Source organism: Colossoma macropomum, unplaced genomic scaffold, assembly GCF_904425465.1.
Source record: "Colossoma macropomum unplaced genomic scaffold, Colossoma_macropomum, whole genome shotgun sequence".
Classification (NCBI taxonomy): Eukaryota; Metazoa; Chordata; class Actinopteri; order Characiformes; family Serrasalmidae; genus Colossoma; species Colossoma macropomum.
This window is the reverse complement of record NW_023494795.1, coordinates 21,628,026-21,646,804: the sequence shown is the minus strand read 5'-3', so window position 1 is coordinate 21,646,804 and position 18,779 is coordinate 21,628,026. Positions and strand designations below refer to the sequence as shown.

Sequence of the window (18,779 nt, the reverse complement as noted above, 5' to 3'; positions counted from 1 at the left end):
TTTACATTAACCAACATTAAAAGTTAAGAACATTTTTGCCTTCTCCTGTAAAGCTGCCATTTTGGAGACAAGTTTTTTTGGACTATGATTATTCCATACTGTTCAACTTTGGCCTGTCCAAACTTTACAGGGTCGAATTGAGATGTGGGTGGACATGTTCCCGATGGATGGACCTGCACCAGGACCTGCCATAGACATATCCCCACGCAAACCAAAGAAGTGCGTGTTACCCTGTTCACACAACTGGAGTCCCTGATGTCTTACAATAATATAGGGGTCACACTATGAATTACTAATTCACCCCTTAAAGCGATAGTTCAGTGAAAAATCAAATTAAAACCATTTTAGCCCTACACCAAATGTAGTTGATCAGCCAAGACTTATTTAGAGTCTGATGTTTGCCTCTATACTTTTTGCACTGGAGCTACGAGGCTAATGTAGCATATCCCACAGCACTTTGCCTCCTGAAAACCACATGCCTAAATTGTCACACTCCTAGTTAGGTCTTAGTTTTAGATTTGTTTATATGGTTTCAGGCATGTATGACATACTGTAATCTATAAAATTGGACTAATGTATGTTGCACGGCTAAAACAGTTGTAGCAACCTTTTGCAGTGTACTTCTGTCAAAATACTGAACCATCACTTTAAGAAGTCGTCCATTATTTATATAGCACTATTTTGCATCTGTCGTAGGGTTGTTTCAGTGTTAAATATTTAGATATTTTTTCTGATATGTTTCTCCCAAGAGGACTCCAGAAATACTCATCTCTTATTCTTTTTCACGAGCTCTCTCTCTCCCTCTCTCTCTCTCTCTATCTCTCACACTCTCACTCTCTCTCTCTCTTTCTCTCGTTCTAATGCATCACTTTGTTTAAAACTGTTATAGTTTAGTCAGAGAGGCTCATGAGATGACCACATGTTCCCCCCTTCTTCCCCTTCCCTCCACCACCTCACCAGATATGAGCTCAGGGTGATTATATGGAATACTGACGAGGTAATTCTGGAAGACGATGATTACTTCACAGGGGAAAAATCCAGTGACATTTTTGTCAGGGGGTAGGTATGGGCAGGTGTGTGACAGACGTGTGGTTGGTCTTGTTAATCATTTATTTTTGTTTTGTTTGTTTCCTTTCCTGTTGTTTTTTCTTTTGTCTGTATGTTTTGTTTGGTCTTGTTTTTTTTATGTTGTCTGTCCCCCCACCCCTGCGTTATTGCTGTGCTGTCTAGCTTTGAGCTTCGTGTTATTATTTGGAACACTGATGACGTAGTTCTAGAAGACGATGCTTTCATGACAGGAGAGAAGATGTCTGACATCTATGTCAGGGGGTAAAGACGATTCCATCGCATGGCTCGACTCTTCTGCCCACCTTCCACCTCTAGGCCACACTAAAAAAGCACGGAATTTATTCCAGACACCCCCCACCCGCACCCTCTTCCAGTCACTGCAAATTAAATACCTCAGCCTTCCAGGACCATAGCATTTAAACAGCTTCTAAAACATTCTGTTTAATAATGAAGGAATAATGAATAGTAAATATTAAAGTCTAAGGCTTCGACTGATTAAGTAGTAGACAATTGCATATTAATTCTACCCTTAGGATATTTGATTAAATGATATGGTCTTGGTATCTCATTAAAACTCTCAAGCACTACTCAGGATGCTTTGAGATTTGGGGGATATTCCTCTAATAGTGCATGACAGCATAAAACATGATTGCATGGCAACAACTGCATAAGCTGCATTCATTCCTAGCAAGTCTGTAAACATTTTTAATATGCTCCACCAAATAGTAAACTGCACAATTTTCTACGAACCTGACATTGTCTGCAGTGCAGTTACCGCATTAGCGCACTCATATAAGGCCCTCCCATAAACTTCACCCTCAAAGGTTTAGAGAGACCTGCATGTATGTTTTCAAAAAACAAAAAAAGTAAAAAAAAATCAGTTTGCAGTAATGTAGCATATGAAAGACTAACCAAGATTGCTTTAAGCAAAATGACATCACGTGTAATTATTTGTGACAGTAACTAAAAAAAGTAAAGGAGCTGTAACTGCTACACACACTTGCTTCATGCAAACACTCCATGTTTTCCAAGTATTGGAGAGTGTTCAAATGAAGCTAGAGGGAAACTCTACTGAATCCCGCATTATTAAATTGAGATGTAAGTCATACAAAGTGTTTTGAAGTGGTTCATAGTAGAGAAACTTACTGACTCTGATTTCTGTATAGTGGAGGTGATAGGAACCAGTGGTCACCATGTCTACAACACAAATATAGACATTTTATTTACTATCTAAAACAACCAGCAAAACCACAGGTGTGTTTTATAGGTTATGATTATAATGGAAAAAGTGATACATTTTCTTTTTTTAAAAGCCTGTTTTATTTAAGAACAATTTTGCCTCACAATGCTCTGCATGTATCTCTGTGCCATGAAAATATTTTTGGTTTTTTCATAAAACATTCATAAAACAGTGTATTACCTTTCTGTGGGGTGCTTTTAGGTGCATTAACCCCTTAAAATCACATTCACAATTATTACATACTAAGTCTTATATTTCAGTAACTTCAGGGACTTTAATGCAAACTGGCTAAGCTATTCTTAGGTTATAGAAGTGTATACTAAAACTTTGGGCCTGCTGGTGGGCCCTGGCCATTTAAGGGGTTAAATACTTTGACATCTGAGTAGTGTCACCACTACTATGAAGCCACTCAGACCACTCTGAATGACTTTGTTTTGCTTTAAAACAATGGAGTTCCTCTTTAATTGTATGGAGCAGATGTAGCTGCTATGGGAGCCTTTTTGATACAGATATAATTAAATTTGATATTTTTTAGTTATTGTCCCAATATTCATTTTCTTGTAAATAAATCTGATTACTAATATTTATCTTATTACATCTCATATGTAAAGTTATTGCAACCTGACAAAAAAAAATCTCATGTATTAAAAACGTTTTGAAAAGCTAGGTGTTCTCAAACTTTTGACAGGTAGTGTTCGGCCTGCTTCTCTGTTTGATGCACTGCTGCTTGCTTATCAGTGTCAGGATTTCTGTGGAGCTAAGTTGATGCTCGTAGTATTTTTATTGGCTAGTTCATCATGCCTTTGTCAAGTACATGGATCTACTCGACTTTCCTCTGCCCTGAAAGGCGCTAATACTCCATCTACTTTGTTAGAAATGCCTACCTTTTATTTTAACATGCCAAACATTGTATGGGCGGTGGACCATTCTCAACATGCAGTCCTCCTCTGTGGTCCTCTGTGGTTTCTGTAGATCAAGGGTGCCCAACCCTGGTCTTGGAGATCTACCACCCTGCAGAGTATAGCTCCACCCCTGATCTAACACACCTGATCCAGGTGACAGACTCTCAGGAGCAACTGAATATTAGAGCCAGGTGTGTTGGATCTTAACTCTCCAGAGTATTAGATCTCCAGGACCAGAATTGAGCAGCCCTGCTCTAGATCGTACTCTGTGGTCGGTAGATCGTTTGATGCATCATTGCTGGCGTTTTGGCCATCACCCAAAACTGTCAAGCTGAGAGTGGTTCTGTGGTCAGAAACTGACCACGGAGGAAGATTAACGCAAACTGCGCATTAACAGATGGGCTACAGTATCTAACTGTACACTATCAAGGTGAGGCAACCAAGTAGGTGTTTCTAATAAAGTGACCGCTGTATGGCTAGCGCTAGCTAATCAGATCTTCAGATGCACAACTTAGCCCTACACTTCTCGATTTAAGAGAATCCAGTATAATGGATTAGATGCCAGTTTAAGTGTTTTCAGGTGTTCCGTAAGATGTTTTCTTTGAGGTTATTGCATCTCTCAAGGAACAGATGCTCAGTGGCTACCATGAAAGACTGTCAAGTACATTACTCATCCAAGTCATGAAAGAATGATTAAATTACCGTGTGATTTAAATGTGCTATGCTAATATGGTGAATCATGATCTTTGTTGATCATTGAATTGGCAGCGTCTATAGCTGAGGGTGGGATTTTAGAGACATCCAGTAAGAAAGACCACAGGATACTGCTTAGATTAGTCATATCTGTTCATTTTTTCCAATGTAGGCATTGCTAATAACTGTATTGACACTTTGGTCAATCGTAACCTCTAGCAGTTTTATAACTGTACTACCATAACTGTAATAAGTAAGCAATTATTCTGGTTTCTACATATTGATATTTTTGTGAATATATGTTTTTATTTCCAGAAAAAGCTCCCATTTTACATTGATATTAAATATAATAGGCAGAGTACATTTCATATATTAAAAACATAGGAATTGATTTACTATGATTTCTTTTTTGGGACAGAAATACGGTTGGTTTACTCTTAGTGTGTCTGCTGAAAGTTGTACAACTGATACATTGATTTTTTAATCTTTTTAACATTTTACAATATGTTTCTATTTTGTTCCTTTCTAATAAGTAACACGTTTAGCAGCTCTCTTTATTCATTCACTATATTCACTTCCAGTCCTGTTGGAGGATGAGCATGTGTTTAATTACATTATTTACATTATGTGCAAGCATGAAGCACAAGACCATATTGAATATGTAATACTAAATTTGTTGCTGAACAGAAAGTAAATAAAGTGAATAATTTGAAAGAAGTAAACTGGCCTGCTGCTCGAGTTGGCCCAAAAAGATCTTAAATTGGTTCTTGAATATCCAAATGATGGAAGAGCAAGAGTTTCACAAGTGTTTCATGCTTGTAAATTGACTTGAATCATCCCAGCATAACTGTCTCAAAGTAATATGGGTGGTGTTTACTGACAATGGCCTCCCTGCCCAGCTGGCTGAAAGGACAACAGGAAGATAAGCAGGACACAGACGTGCACTACCACTCTCTGACCGGAGAAGGAAACTTCAACTGGCGCTTTGTGTTCCCCTTCGACTATCTAATGGCGGAGGAGAAAATTGTGATCTCCAAGAAAGAGTCTTTGTTCTCCTGGGATGAGACTGAGTACAAGATCCCTGCCCGCCTCACCTTGCAAGTGTGGGATGCTGACCACTTCTCTGCTGATGACTTCTTGGGTATGATGAGACCTTCATTTAAATGTGTACATCACTGTGTACAAATCTAGCAGTGGCACCAAATCCTAACCGGACTTTAAATTCCTACAATTACAACACATTTTAGACTACACAGTTCATCACTCACTGGGTGCACCACTATTACCCTAACAATTTGCCCAGTTAAGCCCACATATCTTTAGAACTTTAGGTCCTTCAATGAATGAATCATGAGAAAGCTCATGAAAATATACACTGAAAAAAAAAATATTGCACTGAATTAAGTTAATTCACATTTGAAAATCATTTCCATGTGAGTAAAATATGTTAACGCATCAATACTTTTTATTGCCAAAAGCAAGCAAATATCATATATTCACATGATATCACATGGAAATGATTATACAAATTTGAATAAAGTCATTTTTTTTCTGTGTATGTTCCTATGAGCTTTCTCATGATTCATTGATTGAAGGACCTAAAGTTCTAAAGACATGTAGACTTAACTGGGGAAATAGGTAGTGTAATAGTGGTTCACCCAGTGAGTGTCGTTTTAGAACATTGTGATGAACTGTGTAGTCTGAAATGTGTTGTTATTGTAGGAATTTGAAAGTCCTGTTAGGATTTGGTGCTGCTTCTAGATTTGTGCGGCTTCCAGCTACAGAACTGTGCTAAAGGTCAGCCTTTTCCAGCATTTAAGCATCAATGGTTCCCCTCAGGTGCAATTGAGCTGGATTTGAACCGTTTCCCTCGAGGAGCGAAAACAGCGAAGCAGTGCTCCATTGACATGGTGCTTAATGAGCAGGAACTGCCGACCATCTCAATCTTCAAACAGAAAAGAGTGAAGGGCTGGTGGCCTTTTGTAGCGCGAGACGAGAATGATGAGCTAGAGCTTACGGTGAGACATGACTGCCTGTCATCTTGTGTAAAAAAAATTGCTTTCAAAAATACTTTCTTTGCATATGAAAGCTCTGGAAACCTTCATTTCAGGAGTGGCTGCTTGTACAATGATGTAGTACCGTCCCCAGTGATTGTTCCTTTCATTAGTGATAATTGTCCTCGCAGGGCAAAGTGGAGGCAGAGCTCCATCTATTGACAGCAGAGGAGGCAGAGAAAAATCCCGTCGGCCTTGGAAGGAAGGAGCCAGACCCACTGGAGAAACCAAAGTAAGAAAATGACTGTATACACACCTAAACGCGCTTAGAACAAATCTTAGAAACAGTATTTAATGAGCAAACATGCAGATGTGTGCTCACATTCCCCATTCTTATCATGACAAAATTCCATTAATATGATTGAGACTTTATAGTGTTTTGTGTAGATAAAGAGGACTTCCACAGATTTGTGAAAGCAGTCATTCAGAGTGGTTTGATGTGAAATAAAAACATACACTCTCAGAAAAAAGGTACTAAACTGTCACTGGGGCAGTACCCCTCTTGTCACTGGGGTGGTTTCCTCAAGGGTACATCTCAGTGCCTTTAGTCAGGGAACATAAATGTACCATAATCCACTGAAATTATATTTTCTAAATTGTATTGACTCCACACACCCCATCTCGTCTCCAGGGTTTTTATTTTATTGTTCTGCTTTAAAACATTAGGTTATGGAAAGGTATAAATACATACTTTTTACCTGGGAAAAAGTTACACAGTTGGACCATGAAACCACTGTTGTACCTTTGAGGGAACATTTACATTGTTTGTACCGTGATGGATGAAAAATGTACCTGCACAGAACCTTTATTTCTAACAGTGTACTGACTCTAATCCTTTACAGTGGTGGTGATAGGAACCAGGAGTCATGATGTATACAACACAAATATAGCCAATATAGCCATTTCATTTACTATCCAAAATGACATGCAAAAGGTTTTATATGTAATGTTAATAATGGTAAATTAGCAGTAAATTAAAAAAACAAAGCTTTCTTTGGACACTATTTGGATACTGGTTTTTACAGTGCCTGCATGTGTCAAAACCTTATCTCAAAATTACTGTAAAACAATGTCCTTTATAAATAACTTCAGATGAGCTAAAGTGGTTTGCAAAAGTTTTGACACCCCAAATTATCTTTTGTTGAATGTCTAAGTGAAAATAACAACAAACAAGCACACTGTTTACAGAAACAAATTTAACATTGTATGCTTTATTATTTGTCCAATATGTTAAATCCATCAAATAAACAGTAATTGTGTGTTAAAATGTGCAGACGTTTGTTCTCTGTAGAGGATGTGTTAACTTTAAATATTTTATAGCATTAAACTCTTCAGATGTCAAGTTTCTGTCACCAACACTGTGAGCAATCCTGACTCAGTTTCTCTAGAACAGAGCATTTCACATCAAACCCCCCTGAATGACTTTTACATTTTTACCATTTAATTATGCAGAAGTGTTGTAAAATTCACCTTTATTTAAAGAAATAGTTCACTCAGGTTTTCCCTTTCCTCTTACCTCAAATGTAATTGATCAGACATGTTCAGTGTTTTGATGCTTACATTTTGCTGTTTTAGTTTTGCATATGAGCTACAAGGCTAATGTAGCTAAGAAGTAAAGAAAGGCAGTTAGCATTGTGCAAACGTTATCATACACTTGCTAATTAGCTTACATAATTAGCATAATGGGGGTTAGGGAACCAGCCTTGAGACCGGAAGGTTGCCGGTTCGAGTACATGACTGAGGTGCCCTTGAGTAAGGCACCTAACCCCCAACTGCTCCCCGGGCTCTGCGGATAGGGCTGTGTGTCTTCACTAGTGTGTATGTGGTGTTTCACTGTGCAGATGGGTTAGATTGCGGAGGTGAAATTTCCCCATTGTGGGACTAAAAAGGGTTACTTAATCTGAACTTAATTAATAAGCTTCTATTACTTGTTGGTAATTAGCCTCGTAGCTCCAGTGCAAAACTAAAGAAGCAGATCTTGGACATTAATCAAGTCTTGGCTGATCAACTACACTTGAACTAAGAGGAAAATTGTCTAAATTATAAATTTTGCCTAAACGACTATTCTCAAGTTACCTGCACAGATCAGATGATGATAGAGCATAGATGCCCCTCCTGGTATCCTGTTAACTTTTCCTCTTTCTAACACTCCCATTCTCCTTCATCATTACCTTCCTTCCTCTGTGTGCCTGTACCCTCCCTCCACCTTCTTTTACCTGCTCATCTCCTCCATTCCCAAACACATTCCCGTTCTGCAAAATAAAGTCGTCCGGACACCAGTCTCATGTGGTTCTTGAACCCCCTGAAGTCCATACGATACTTCATTTGGCACAACTACCGCTGGCTGATCCTGAAGACCCTGGCGCTGCTGTTGCTCCTCCTGCTCCTTGGTCTCTTTCTGTACTCCATCCCCGGATACCTGGTCAAGAAGCTGCTGGGGGCATAAGGAGAGAGGGGAAGACCACCGGTAGCCCTCTCTCATTCCCCCCTCTGTCTCCTATCACTCTTTCTTTCACTCTTTCACTCTTTGTAATCAGAGCAACATTTAACCACTGCCTATGTGTTGCTTTAAATCAGACTACATTGTGTTTAAATGGTGCCGTATGGTAGGAAATGGGGAGTGCAGTTCATTGAGTGTTGCTCTGAGTATCTCAGTATCTCAGTATCTCAGTCTTACCTGGAACCATTCGGGCATCCTTTGTCACCCTCTTTATCACTGTGTACCTGCATATCATCTTAACATTTATCTGATATTTATATGATTTTTAAGTTCATTAAATTTTACTGTGTAGGATATCCAGGCAAGTTTTTAGACACTTTTGTTTTTGTTTTTTTATGTAATTCCACATCATACCCACTTGACTATGTATTTATAAATATGAACATAAAAGTATGTAATTATAAGAACAAATGTATATATATTAAACAAAACTGACAGAGAAAAATATTCAGACACCACAAATTAATAACAATGCTTTGTTGTGAAGCTGTTGTTGGCAATTACAGTTTTGAGGCATCGACAAGGAGGAAGTCATTAACTTTTTGCAGCATCATGGTTCAATTTTTGCCCCTTCCTCTTGGCAAATTGCCTTCAATTTTTATGTCTGGGGTTCTTGTCTTGTTGAAACATCTATCTTCAGTCATGAGATTAAAGGGGAACTCCACTGATTTTGCAAAATTACTTAATCATTGAATGGTTTAGATGTAAACAAAATCTTTCAGATAAACTTTTACTCCAGGATTACTTCTGTGTTTTCTCTTAAAATCGCTTTCTCAGCTGAGGTCAATGCGCGCAGGCCAACACACTTTTGTTGTTACTAGCCTGTTGCTACAGCCGTTCAGCACAGCTAATGCTAGCAGCAGCTTAGAGTTGTTTGACTCTTTGTGTGTAGCTTCAAAACAATTAGCCACAACTTCAAGATTTCTGGTACTTGTAATGGCAACTGAAAAAACGCACTGTACAGTTTTTTTTTCTCCATTTGTTTTTGCATCTTGGTACAGCAGTTCACCACCAATCTGAACAATAATCCAGCAAAGTGCAACTGTGATCTATCGCAGCCCCTCTGAGGAATAATGTTGCTCACATAAGCTCTGAGTTTTGCTGACTGTGCGACGCAGTGCCGCCTACAACACAAAGCGTGTGCAGGGCAGAGAGGTACATACAGGGCGTTGTAAAGAAAAATAGTACCCACAGAAAACATATTTTTTCAAATTTAGCACTATTGTACCATTAACAGCGTGACTTGTAAAAACTTAGAACACACGTGTAAGTTCACTAGTCACTTCCACATAAAATAGTGATATGTGTAGTGTAGACATAAGGACGTCTTGTTCCTAGTACTACAGTGGTGAACAATTTTGGTAAATTTCTCTAGAAAGGTGTATTTCACACCAAACTACTCTAAATTATTTTGTTTACATCTAAACCATTGAATGATTAAGTAATTTTGCAAAATCGGTGGTTCCCCTTTAAGTTCTCTTCTAATATGTACATGGCTCTATTCATGTTCTCTTTTAATGATGTGTAATGCCTCAGAACTGTGTGCAGAGAAGAAGCACCATATCATGATGCTCCCACCTTCATACTGCACTGTTTATTGCTAAAAAGCTCCAATTTTTTTTTCATCTGACTAGAATACATTGTTCCAAAAGAGGTCTGATTTGCTTTCCTGCAGAGTCTAGTTCCAACCTGTTTCTAATAAGCTGCCACGCCCTTTATTTAACACTATTGCATCTGCTCCAGCCAATCAGGGACTTAGGAAGAGGTTGTTTAGCTAGAACAGGTTTGGCAGGTTGTGGTTGGGACTAGACTTTGCAGGAAGGTGGATTTCCAGGACCAGAGTTGGTGAACACTGGTCTAAATGGTTGTGGGCAAATTTTAGACACATATCTCATTTTTTATTATTGTTTGTGTGACAGCTGTTGCTCCTGCTGCTTTCAAGTTGTCCTGCAGCTACTGGCTTCCCTCTAATCTTTCTTATCATTAGTCTGATAGCACATTTTGAAACCTTGCGTGGCACAGCTGTCCAGGGACGATTAGTTGTGGGTTCCATAAACTTTCCACTTACAAATGTGGAAAAGTTGTCAGTTGTACTGACAGGGATGCTTTAGGTCTTAGCTAGGGCTCTGCAGCATTTTTCCATTTGAGTATTGTTTGATAACGTTGTCCCTGAGAACTTTATGAAGATATTTCACCTTTGTGATGGTTGCTACTTGTTGCATTTTATAATCACACCAGGTGAAAAGTGGAAGAGAACTTTACGTGCTTATGAATAATACTTTTTGTTCATATGTATAAGTATAAAGCCACAAGTGTAAATGTGCATTTTTCACTGTCACTTTTAGTTTTTTGTTTTATCTTTTTTTACTTTTTTGGTGTTACATCCTAGGTAAATAATACTCCAGCAATTTATTAATTTCAGTTTTATGCATGTATGTTCATTTACCACCGACAATAACTTCCCTGTACATTAAAAATAAGAGAAAATCCATAATTCAGCATCTTAATGAATTAGCACTTAAGTGTGAATCAGCACTTAAATGTGTTTTGAGTTGGATTTCTGTACAGGGAGACACATCAATAGAGTTGCCCATGGTAACTGACCACATGCTACAGATGTAACGAATTGACATTAGCTTGAAAAACAACAGAGTATTCCTCCAGAATATGTCAGAAGATGTGTTAGGGGATAGCATCACCATCTGTACACATCCTTACTGTGTGGCTAATTGGCAGAGTAGACTATAATAAGAAATTAGAATGATCCCGCTTTTTATTAATGATACTAATACTTGCTTTACTTCTCCTCTCTTCCCTTCCCCGCTACCCATCACCCTTCTTCGTCTTTCCTAATCACCTCCCTCACTGTAACCTCATCACCTCACTCCACCATCCCTACTCACAGCCGACCCGACACCACCTTCCTCTGGTTCCTGAGCCCCCTGAAGGCCATCCGCTACCTGGTGTGCAACCGCTACAAATGGCTTATTATCAAGATTGTCCTGGCCCTGCTGCTGCTGGTCATGGTGGGCCTCTTCCTCTACAGCATGCCTGGCTACCTGGTCAAGAAGCTGCTGGGAGCCTGAGAAGGCCAGCATTGAACTGGAAAGAAAAAGAGCCGTTTATTCACCCCCTCCACCTCAGAGTGGTCCATCTACAAAGCTTCTCCTTCACTGTTCCACATTGATGCTGCTCGATGCCTTTTGTGAATTCTCCTTTTAGAAGATCTACTAACTCGCACTGTTGCACACCAAGCTTTTTTCGAAATCTTAAACTCTTAAAAATAAAGGTTCTTAGCTTGGATGTGCAATACTGTACAAAGGTCTCAGACCACCTTTCATTTACTTAATTTTCAGTCAATTAACTTCCATCCAATAACTACACTTATTTTCAGGAGATATTTCTGAAAAGGTTAGATATAAGATGGTCCACTTGCATGAGAAGGGGACAGTCAAAGGGAAATAAATGAAAAACAGGCACTCCCAAAACTGGAGTTCAAAAATTATTAAGGAGTTTAAAGAAAGTGGGACTCCTAACAACCATGCAAGACCTGGTAGACTTAAAGCTTTCATCTTTGAGAGAGAGGAGAAAATCAAGCTCCAGTCTTACTTCAGATATAAAAAACATAGCTGTTTCTGTCCACCCTTCCACTGTGAGAAGACAACTCAGCACTATGGGTCTGAAAGGATGTATAGCTGTCAAGAAGTTGTAACTGAGAAAAGAAAATAGAAAATAATAAAAAAAAAGGAAATCAATAAAGAAGCTGCTGGTGTTCTCAGAATAATAGAGAGAGATAACAGAGTTCATATCTAAACATCACTCCATGTGTTTGGGATTGCTTGGATCGTTAGGCAGAAAATGCAACCGACCTCTAAGACTAAACTTTAGAGGGGTAGAAAAATATCCCTGCAGATTTCTATAAGCAAGTATCCTGAAAAGAATGCCATTTTCTGTTAAACATGTTTTCCACATTCTAAGGATGGATCTTTGTAGTTTAGTCTTTTCTTAATGCTGAAAAATGAACAACTTAATGGTAGTAAGTACACTTAATGGCCATTTTGACAAGATGTTGAATAAATGAAGGGTGGTCATACTTCCAATTGGTTCTTCACTCATATCTCATGTACAAAAAATGGGTTCTTTAAAGAACAATACATTGAAACATTCCTTAAGAAACCAAAGGTTGTTCATCTATAGCATGGCTCCTATTAACGCTTTTGAGAACCTTTATTTTTAAGAGCGTACATTCCTGAATCCTTCATCTCTGTTTATATTGCCCAGTCAGAGGTAATCTGTTCCAGTTCTGAAGGGCGGTGATGTGGTGATTCCCCTGCTTAAATAATTAACCAATGAGTCGAATCAGGAGCATTTTAGAAGTAAATATGCTGAACTTCAGGGCTGCGTCCAAAACAGATCATTCACACTTTAAGGATATGTATGGCTTGCTTAAGATTCTGTCTTTATTGTAAATGTACAAACTTGAATGCAGCTGATAGCACAACAGTAAGCATGCAACGATGTCTTAAAACCGAATTGTCTATCATTAACTAATGCTGAAAACAAGCTTTTCATGTACATGAGAATTTGATGTTGCGTTTGCCTTGACGATTGCACTTTGAATCCATGACATTTCATCATGAATGTTGAGAGACAGAGAGAGACAGAGACAGAAGGAGAAAGGTTTCTTTTTTTCAGCATGATCGTCTTAGTCCAGCACAGCTGTATATTATTCCCTCTTCTCCTTGCTGTTGGTTTACATTGTTTGCTGTGCATAGCACCATAGTTTTGTACCTGCTTGCTCTTTCGCCAGGACAACTTTGTGTTTCATGTGATTGTGTTTACTGATCAAATTTGATAACTGACCTGATTGCACTAAATCTAACTTATTTATATCATATAGGGTGTATTTATAATTGCTGTTTACCAGTGTGAAGCATTTAGGTATTTATTAATTTATTTTTGTCTGTATGAAGATTGAATAAAATGATCTTGTTGAAATAAAGTTGCCTGAGTGCTGTTTTTGTGTTTCTGCTGTTTTGTGTGGATGCCTATTGGTGCGTGCATAATCCCCCTGTCCTCTTTCGCCCCACAGCCGTCCCACCACCAGCTTGTCGTGGTTGTTGAGTCCAACGCGAGCGGCGTGTATCATGGCGTGGAGGCAGTATAAGCTGGCGTGTGTGGTGTTGCTTCTGACTGTCGCAGGGCTGATATTCCTGGGTCTGCTCATCTTCTCCATTCCCTCTGCACTCAGTCAGAAGATCGTAAACTTTATTGGTTAACTGTTGTGTTGGTGTGTAAGATTTGCCCTCCTTTCCTGGCTTTGTCAAACGCAAGTTTATTAAAGCTGTTAAAGTGGTTTAGGGTCAAAATGCACTGTTCTAGCTGTAGCCACCAATGTAGTCTAATTTAAATCTAGGCTTTTAGATCTGGGCTGAATTTAGCAAACAGTGCACTATTAAGTGCACAATTTCTATTTATGTGCTGAGTTAGAAAAAATAAGAAAAGGATATAAGTATCATAACTTGTACACAGGCCACACTTTATGCCCCCCCTTGCCCCTTATGTTAAATTCAGCAAATAAACAGTAATAATGCATTAAAGTGTGCAGAAGTATGTTTCCTGTAGAGGATGTGTTAACTTATTTTTACTAAGAAAATCAACAAAACGTAATTTGACCATGGGCACTCAAACTTTTGCACATGACTGTTACACATTTTTTACTGTATTCCAAGTTTTCAGGTGTTAATGTAGCATTACTAAAATATGGAAAAAAAAATATACAAAGTAAGCAAATATGCACTGGGTGGAGCCCTTTGGTGGCAAGGTCTGCTTGAATTTAGCAAGAACTATGAACACCTCATTTTGCTGCTTTATCAATTCTTTTGTAAAAGGGTAACTTGTTTCTTGCTAACAAATGCCTACAAGAGAAGAGGTGACTTTATTGAAACTAATTGAAGCACAACCTCCCTCGAAATTTTGCACAGTTGCATTAATTACTGATTTGTTTTTGTTTTGTTTTATGGGAATCTGTAATGAAAGTAGGGGTGCTGGGGGTGCTCAAAAATGAGAGGGGCACGCTAGGCAGGTCACTGCAGTGATGTATGGGTTTGGAGGTGGGGCTGGAAGAGAAACTGGGTGGGCTGGGCTGTGTTTTTATAGCTAATGTTAGCTACCAGCAAATATGTAGAGTAACAAGACACTGCTTTTTAGAGTGAACTGAATCACTTCCCTCGCCAACTGTCGGTGGCTTTGTGGGTGTGATGCTAAAACACAAGCAGGAGTTAACAGATCAGTCCTGTACCCTGAAACAGCCTAATATTGTTTTTAAACATTAAACTTTTAAACAACATAATCATTTTCCTCTCCCGTCCATCTTAAATGTGCGCATGTAGCTAGACTATAGACAAGACACAAAGAGTTTCCCGCCTCGTATCAACAATCTGATTGGTGGACGCTCAGCTCATTAACATAACAATAGCAGACTGCTCTGTGTGCATCAGCTGTGATTGCTGTGTCAGTATGTTTATGGAGAGGAATTTGTGCCAAAATGAAAAACAGAACTATCCATAGTGGAAGCAATGCAGTCGTGCCTTCATTACATTTCAAAGCAGTATGCAACTGGAGAGTCCAGCACACTGGAGATGGTCACACCACAGATCATTTTAAGTGGTTGTAAGGAGGGACTGCCCTTGCAGTACAGTCACCCTGGACAAGGAGATCATAGTGGAAGACTGCACAGAAATCTCCGTTGCCCTCTGCGTACTGTTCAGCACCTACTTTGTCTTTGGGGTTGAGCACCCTAAGGGACCTTCTGTTCCTTGAAGCATTTGTTTTTAAAATAAAGGAGGAAAGATTCCTTCCAGTTACACTGAAATGAGTATTCAGTTCTCTCTGTGTGAGTAGACTTTAATGTTTTATCAGCTGATATTTACTTGTGGTGCTGTTAAGGATGAAGGAGTGCTCACAGTTAAACACGCTGTTTAATTTATGTATGTGATAGGAAGGTTCAACATTTTGTAACTTTTACTGTAACATCCAGTGTAGTTCAGTTTTTTTCCTGTATTTTTGTGTCATATGTTTAACTCAGTACTATAAATCCTGCAGTATTTCCACAGATACCATCAGCACTGTGTGGGCAAATGCCAAAGTTCAATGCTCTGTAACTTTTGGTGTTTTTTTATTTTTTTATTTTTCATTTAGGTCATACATATAAGCGTTTGAATTTAAAAAGGGAGCAGCGACCACCATCATAGGGACAAATGCCATTTCGAATTGGCTGAAGTTGAATTGTTTATATGAATTAACTCAATAAATACAATTATATGCAAGTATAATATGGTCATAATATGATTATGAAGTAGTCTATGCAATAAAATTTACATTTTTACAAGAATTCCACTGTTGTTACAAGCCAAAGAACCCTTTCTGCTAAGAGTGTACCATGTAGGTCTTTTCCACCCTGTGTTTCTGATTTGATTGCTTGTTTGCACACCTGAATACAAATGATTGTTTATTTCTTTTCTCTTTTTTTCTCTCCTTCTAGAGGTGTAGCAGTGATGTAGATTTTGCAGCACTGTCTTTTGTAGAAAAAGAGACACTTAAAAGACACTGGACACACGTAAATATTTGTCAAGGCATCACACCCCTGATAATTTATTGTCCATTTCTTTATAAAGGACTAATGCAATATCGCATTACCTTTACAGACTGAACCTGATAGAGATCACTTTCCATGTTCTGGATCCTCACTTTGCCACTTCCCTGAGCAACAACTTGAAGATCTGCAGGGACAAATAAGAATCATATGAGTCTGTTATCTGTTATCTATTAAACAGCTCTCCCTGCTGAAAAAAAAACAAAACAAAACAAAACAAAAACTGGTCTAAATTTGTCTAAGCTGGTTTAACTGGTCACCCAGCATGGTTGGGTTTTCGCCATATGCTGGTTTTGGCTGTTTTTTTCTAGCAGGGATTCTAAAAATGTTATACAGATGCTATTTTAAATTAATTTATGCTACATTTAGTTACACTTAGAAAAGGACAGAGCGTTATCATATTCCTGTCTCCCTGGAACATGCGTCTGAAGAGGTAAATGATATTTTCTAATGGCTCAAGATGATTTTGAAGCTAGAACTAGATATTTGTTCCCTGCTCTGTGGTTGATGTTTGATTATTTATTAAAATTTTATGTGAAACAGTATAATGGTATGTTCTACAGAAACACTGTTTACACTTACTGAGTCTGTTATATCAAACATTTTGTGTAGAGAACAATACTAATGGAATTTACTACATTTTAAATCTAGTACTTTTTAAAGAACCTACAAATTTTGTGAGAAGCTACTTAAGAGCACATCATGATATTCAGACAAACTGTCCTGCTTAAGAGAAAACTAAACCATAATAAAAGTGAACATACTAATAATCCTTGACGCCTTTGCGGAAAAAAGGCCCCAGAATATTATTTATTTATTTATTTGGTGCTTCTGTAATGGAAAGCGTCTGTCTTAGGCTTCAGGGTGAAATGTGGCGTCCTGTACTTTGGTGCTTGTTGTCTTGAACTCCATTCTAGAAGATGATCTCCATCCTCAGAGTCTCAATTCTGCAGCTTCAGCTCTCACTCTTATTCATCCTCCTCCTCTTCCTCAGACAGGCTCAGGGAGATGGACACACACAGGAAGCAAATAATTTCCTGCTCATTCACTGAGGGCAACATCAGGCCCTTGAGAACTATCATCATCCTCAGTGAAGGAGCTGCATCTCTTCCTGCTGTTGGCCTTCCTTCATTCTGTACCTCTTTTCGAAGTTCACTCTGTCCCCTGAGAACTTCTCTCGTCACTCTGCTGGACAGTGGAGGAGCTTAGCTGCACCACCTGGACCAGTTGTATGGCATCAGTCTGATGGTCTGCAGACGACCGATCTGCACTCTCGATCTGCTGACTGGTGCAGCTCGCTTCCTGGCGTGGTGGGGACATGGCTGAGGAGGAGGGCTTGGCTGTTTCCTTAAAACAGCCTCTGCCATTTGCAACATGGAGCATTCTACAGGAGGACCAGTACTGATGGTGATGCCTCGACAGACAAGCATGTTTCCAGCTTCACTCCTCACAGGCAGTGGTAGAAACTTGGTGGGCCCTGGCTTCTTTGGAGGGTTCTTCACAGTTTTGTGATCTTTCACCCAAATGTCAGGGAAAAAAGAACCACTGTCCTTTCTATAACCAGGTCCACACACCATCAGTGGCCCAAAAGATACTTCTCCATCGTACCTCTTCTGGTAGCTCTCCTTCCCCATATCTGCACCTCAGTAATGATGAGAATAGATGTCACAGAAGGAATGAAAATATTATTTTTTTCTCAGGAGAATGCAGAAAAAGAAACTTCACTCCGATGTGCAAGTTCTACATCTGTTGGATTCTTTTTCTAAAAAAGGAAAATCGGTGGTGAAAAAGATGCATTTGAAAGCACGTGCTTTAAAACAGCGAATACGGTCTACTGTGACGAGGAGTCAAACACATAATGCCGTCTTCTGTGCAGGTTCAACATTTATAACCCCTTTCTCATTATGACGTCACCAGCATGTCCATATTTGAACATACTGCATGAGCAAATAAGACAATCAGCCAGGAGAGGGCGCACGTCATAGTGGTTTCCGCAGAAGGGAGCACAAGTGGGAAGGGGTACCTGTCAATCATTTTCGACTTCAAATAATCAAATACAGCACTTCTGTTGTGAATCACTTTTCCTTACACCAATGACCAACTGGAGTTTCCTGTCCATCATTATTTACTGCAGATTTCACAGATCCTCCAAAAGAGGGCAGTAACTGTCGTGCGATTGGATAAAAGCTGATCTATTGAAAAAAACAGGGATGGAAAAGGTGCTGCATTGAACAGCGACAAAATCTTCTTATATTTTCATATTTTAGTCATAAAAGTCCACTTTTTAAAATTTTCAGTAACAACTATTACTTTTGGGCTCAATACATTATATTTGTGCTGCTTTATCTCTTATTATGTGAAGATGGACAGTAGCGGCAAGAACTGCAGAGAACCAAGGTATAAAAGCTAATTATTCAGGATGGGGAGATTTCAGAGCTGGTGGGTGGTGAGTTGACAGGATGTTAATTTAAGTTACTCAGCTAACGTTAGCATCGTTTGTAGCATACTGACTGTCAGGACTGTGTCACATTTAAGACAAAAAACTTTCGTTGGTTTTTATTTCATCACTATCTAGCCACCTTAGTGATAATCTCAATATAGCATATAATAATAAATAAGAGATACACGTAAGAAAAGAAGAAGATGAACATTAACAGATTTTAGAAAA

The 18,779-nt window shown here is 38.9% G+C and overlaps 1 protein-coding gene across 4 annotated transcripts in view; it reads left to right on the top strand.

The window, feature by feature from the left end:
- The window catches only part of otofa (otoferlin a), a 125,286-nt gene extending 111,073 nt beyond the window's left edge, over positions 1-14,213 (top strand). For 2 of the 4 annotated variants that reach the window (XM_036581842.1, XM_036581840.1), the window contains 6 exons: positions 131-219; positions 961-1,059; positions 4,803-5,044; positions 5,743-5,921; positions 6,089-6,189; positions 13,550-14,213. In XM_036581842.1, coding sequence (XP_036437735.1) covers positions 131-219; positions 961-1,059; positions 4,803-5,044; positions 5,743-5,921; positions 6,089-6,189; positions 13,550-13,736 — 897 coding nt within the window. In that variant the 3' untranslated portion in view covers positions 13,737-14,213. Of the gene's footprint in view, positions 1-130; positions 220-960; positions 1,060-4,802; positions 5,045-5,742; positions 5,922-6,088; positions 6,190-11,362; positions 13,477-13,549 lie in introns of those variants that run through there. The other 2 variants (XM_036581844.1, XM_036581841.1) reach the window with 1 other exon arrangement.
- Positions 14,214-18,779: the final 4,566 nt, after the last annotated feature.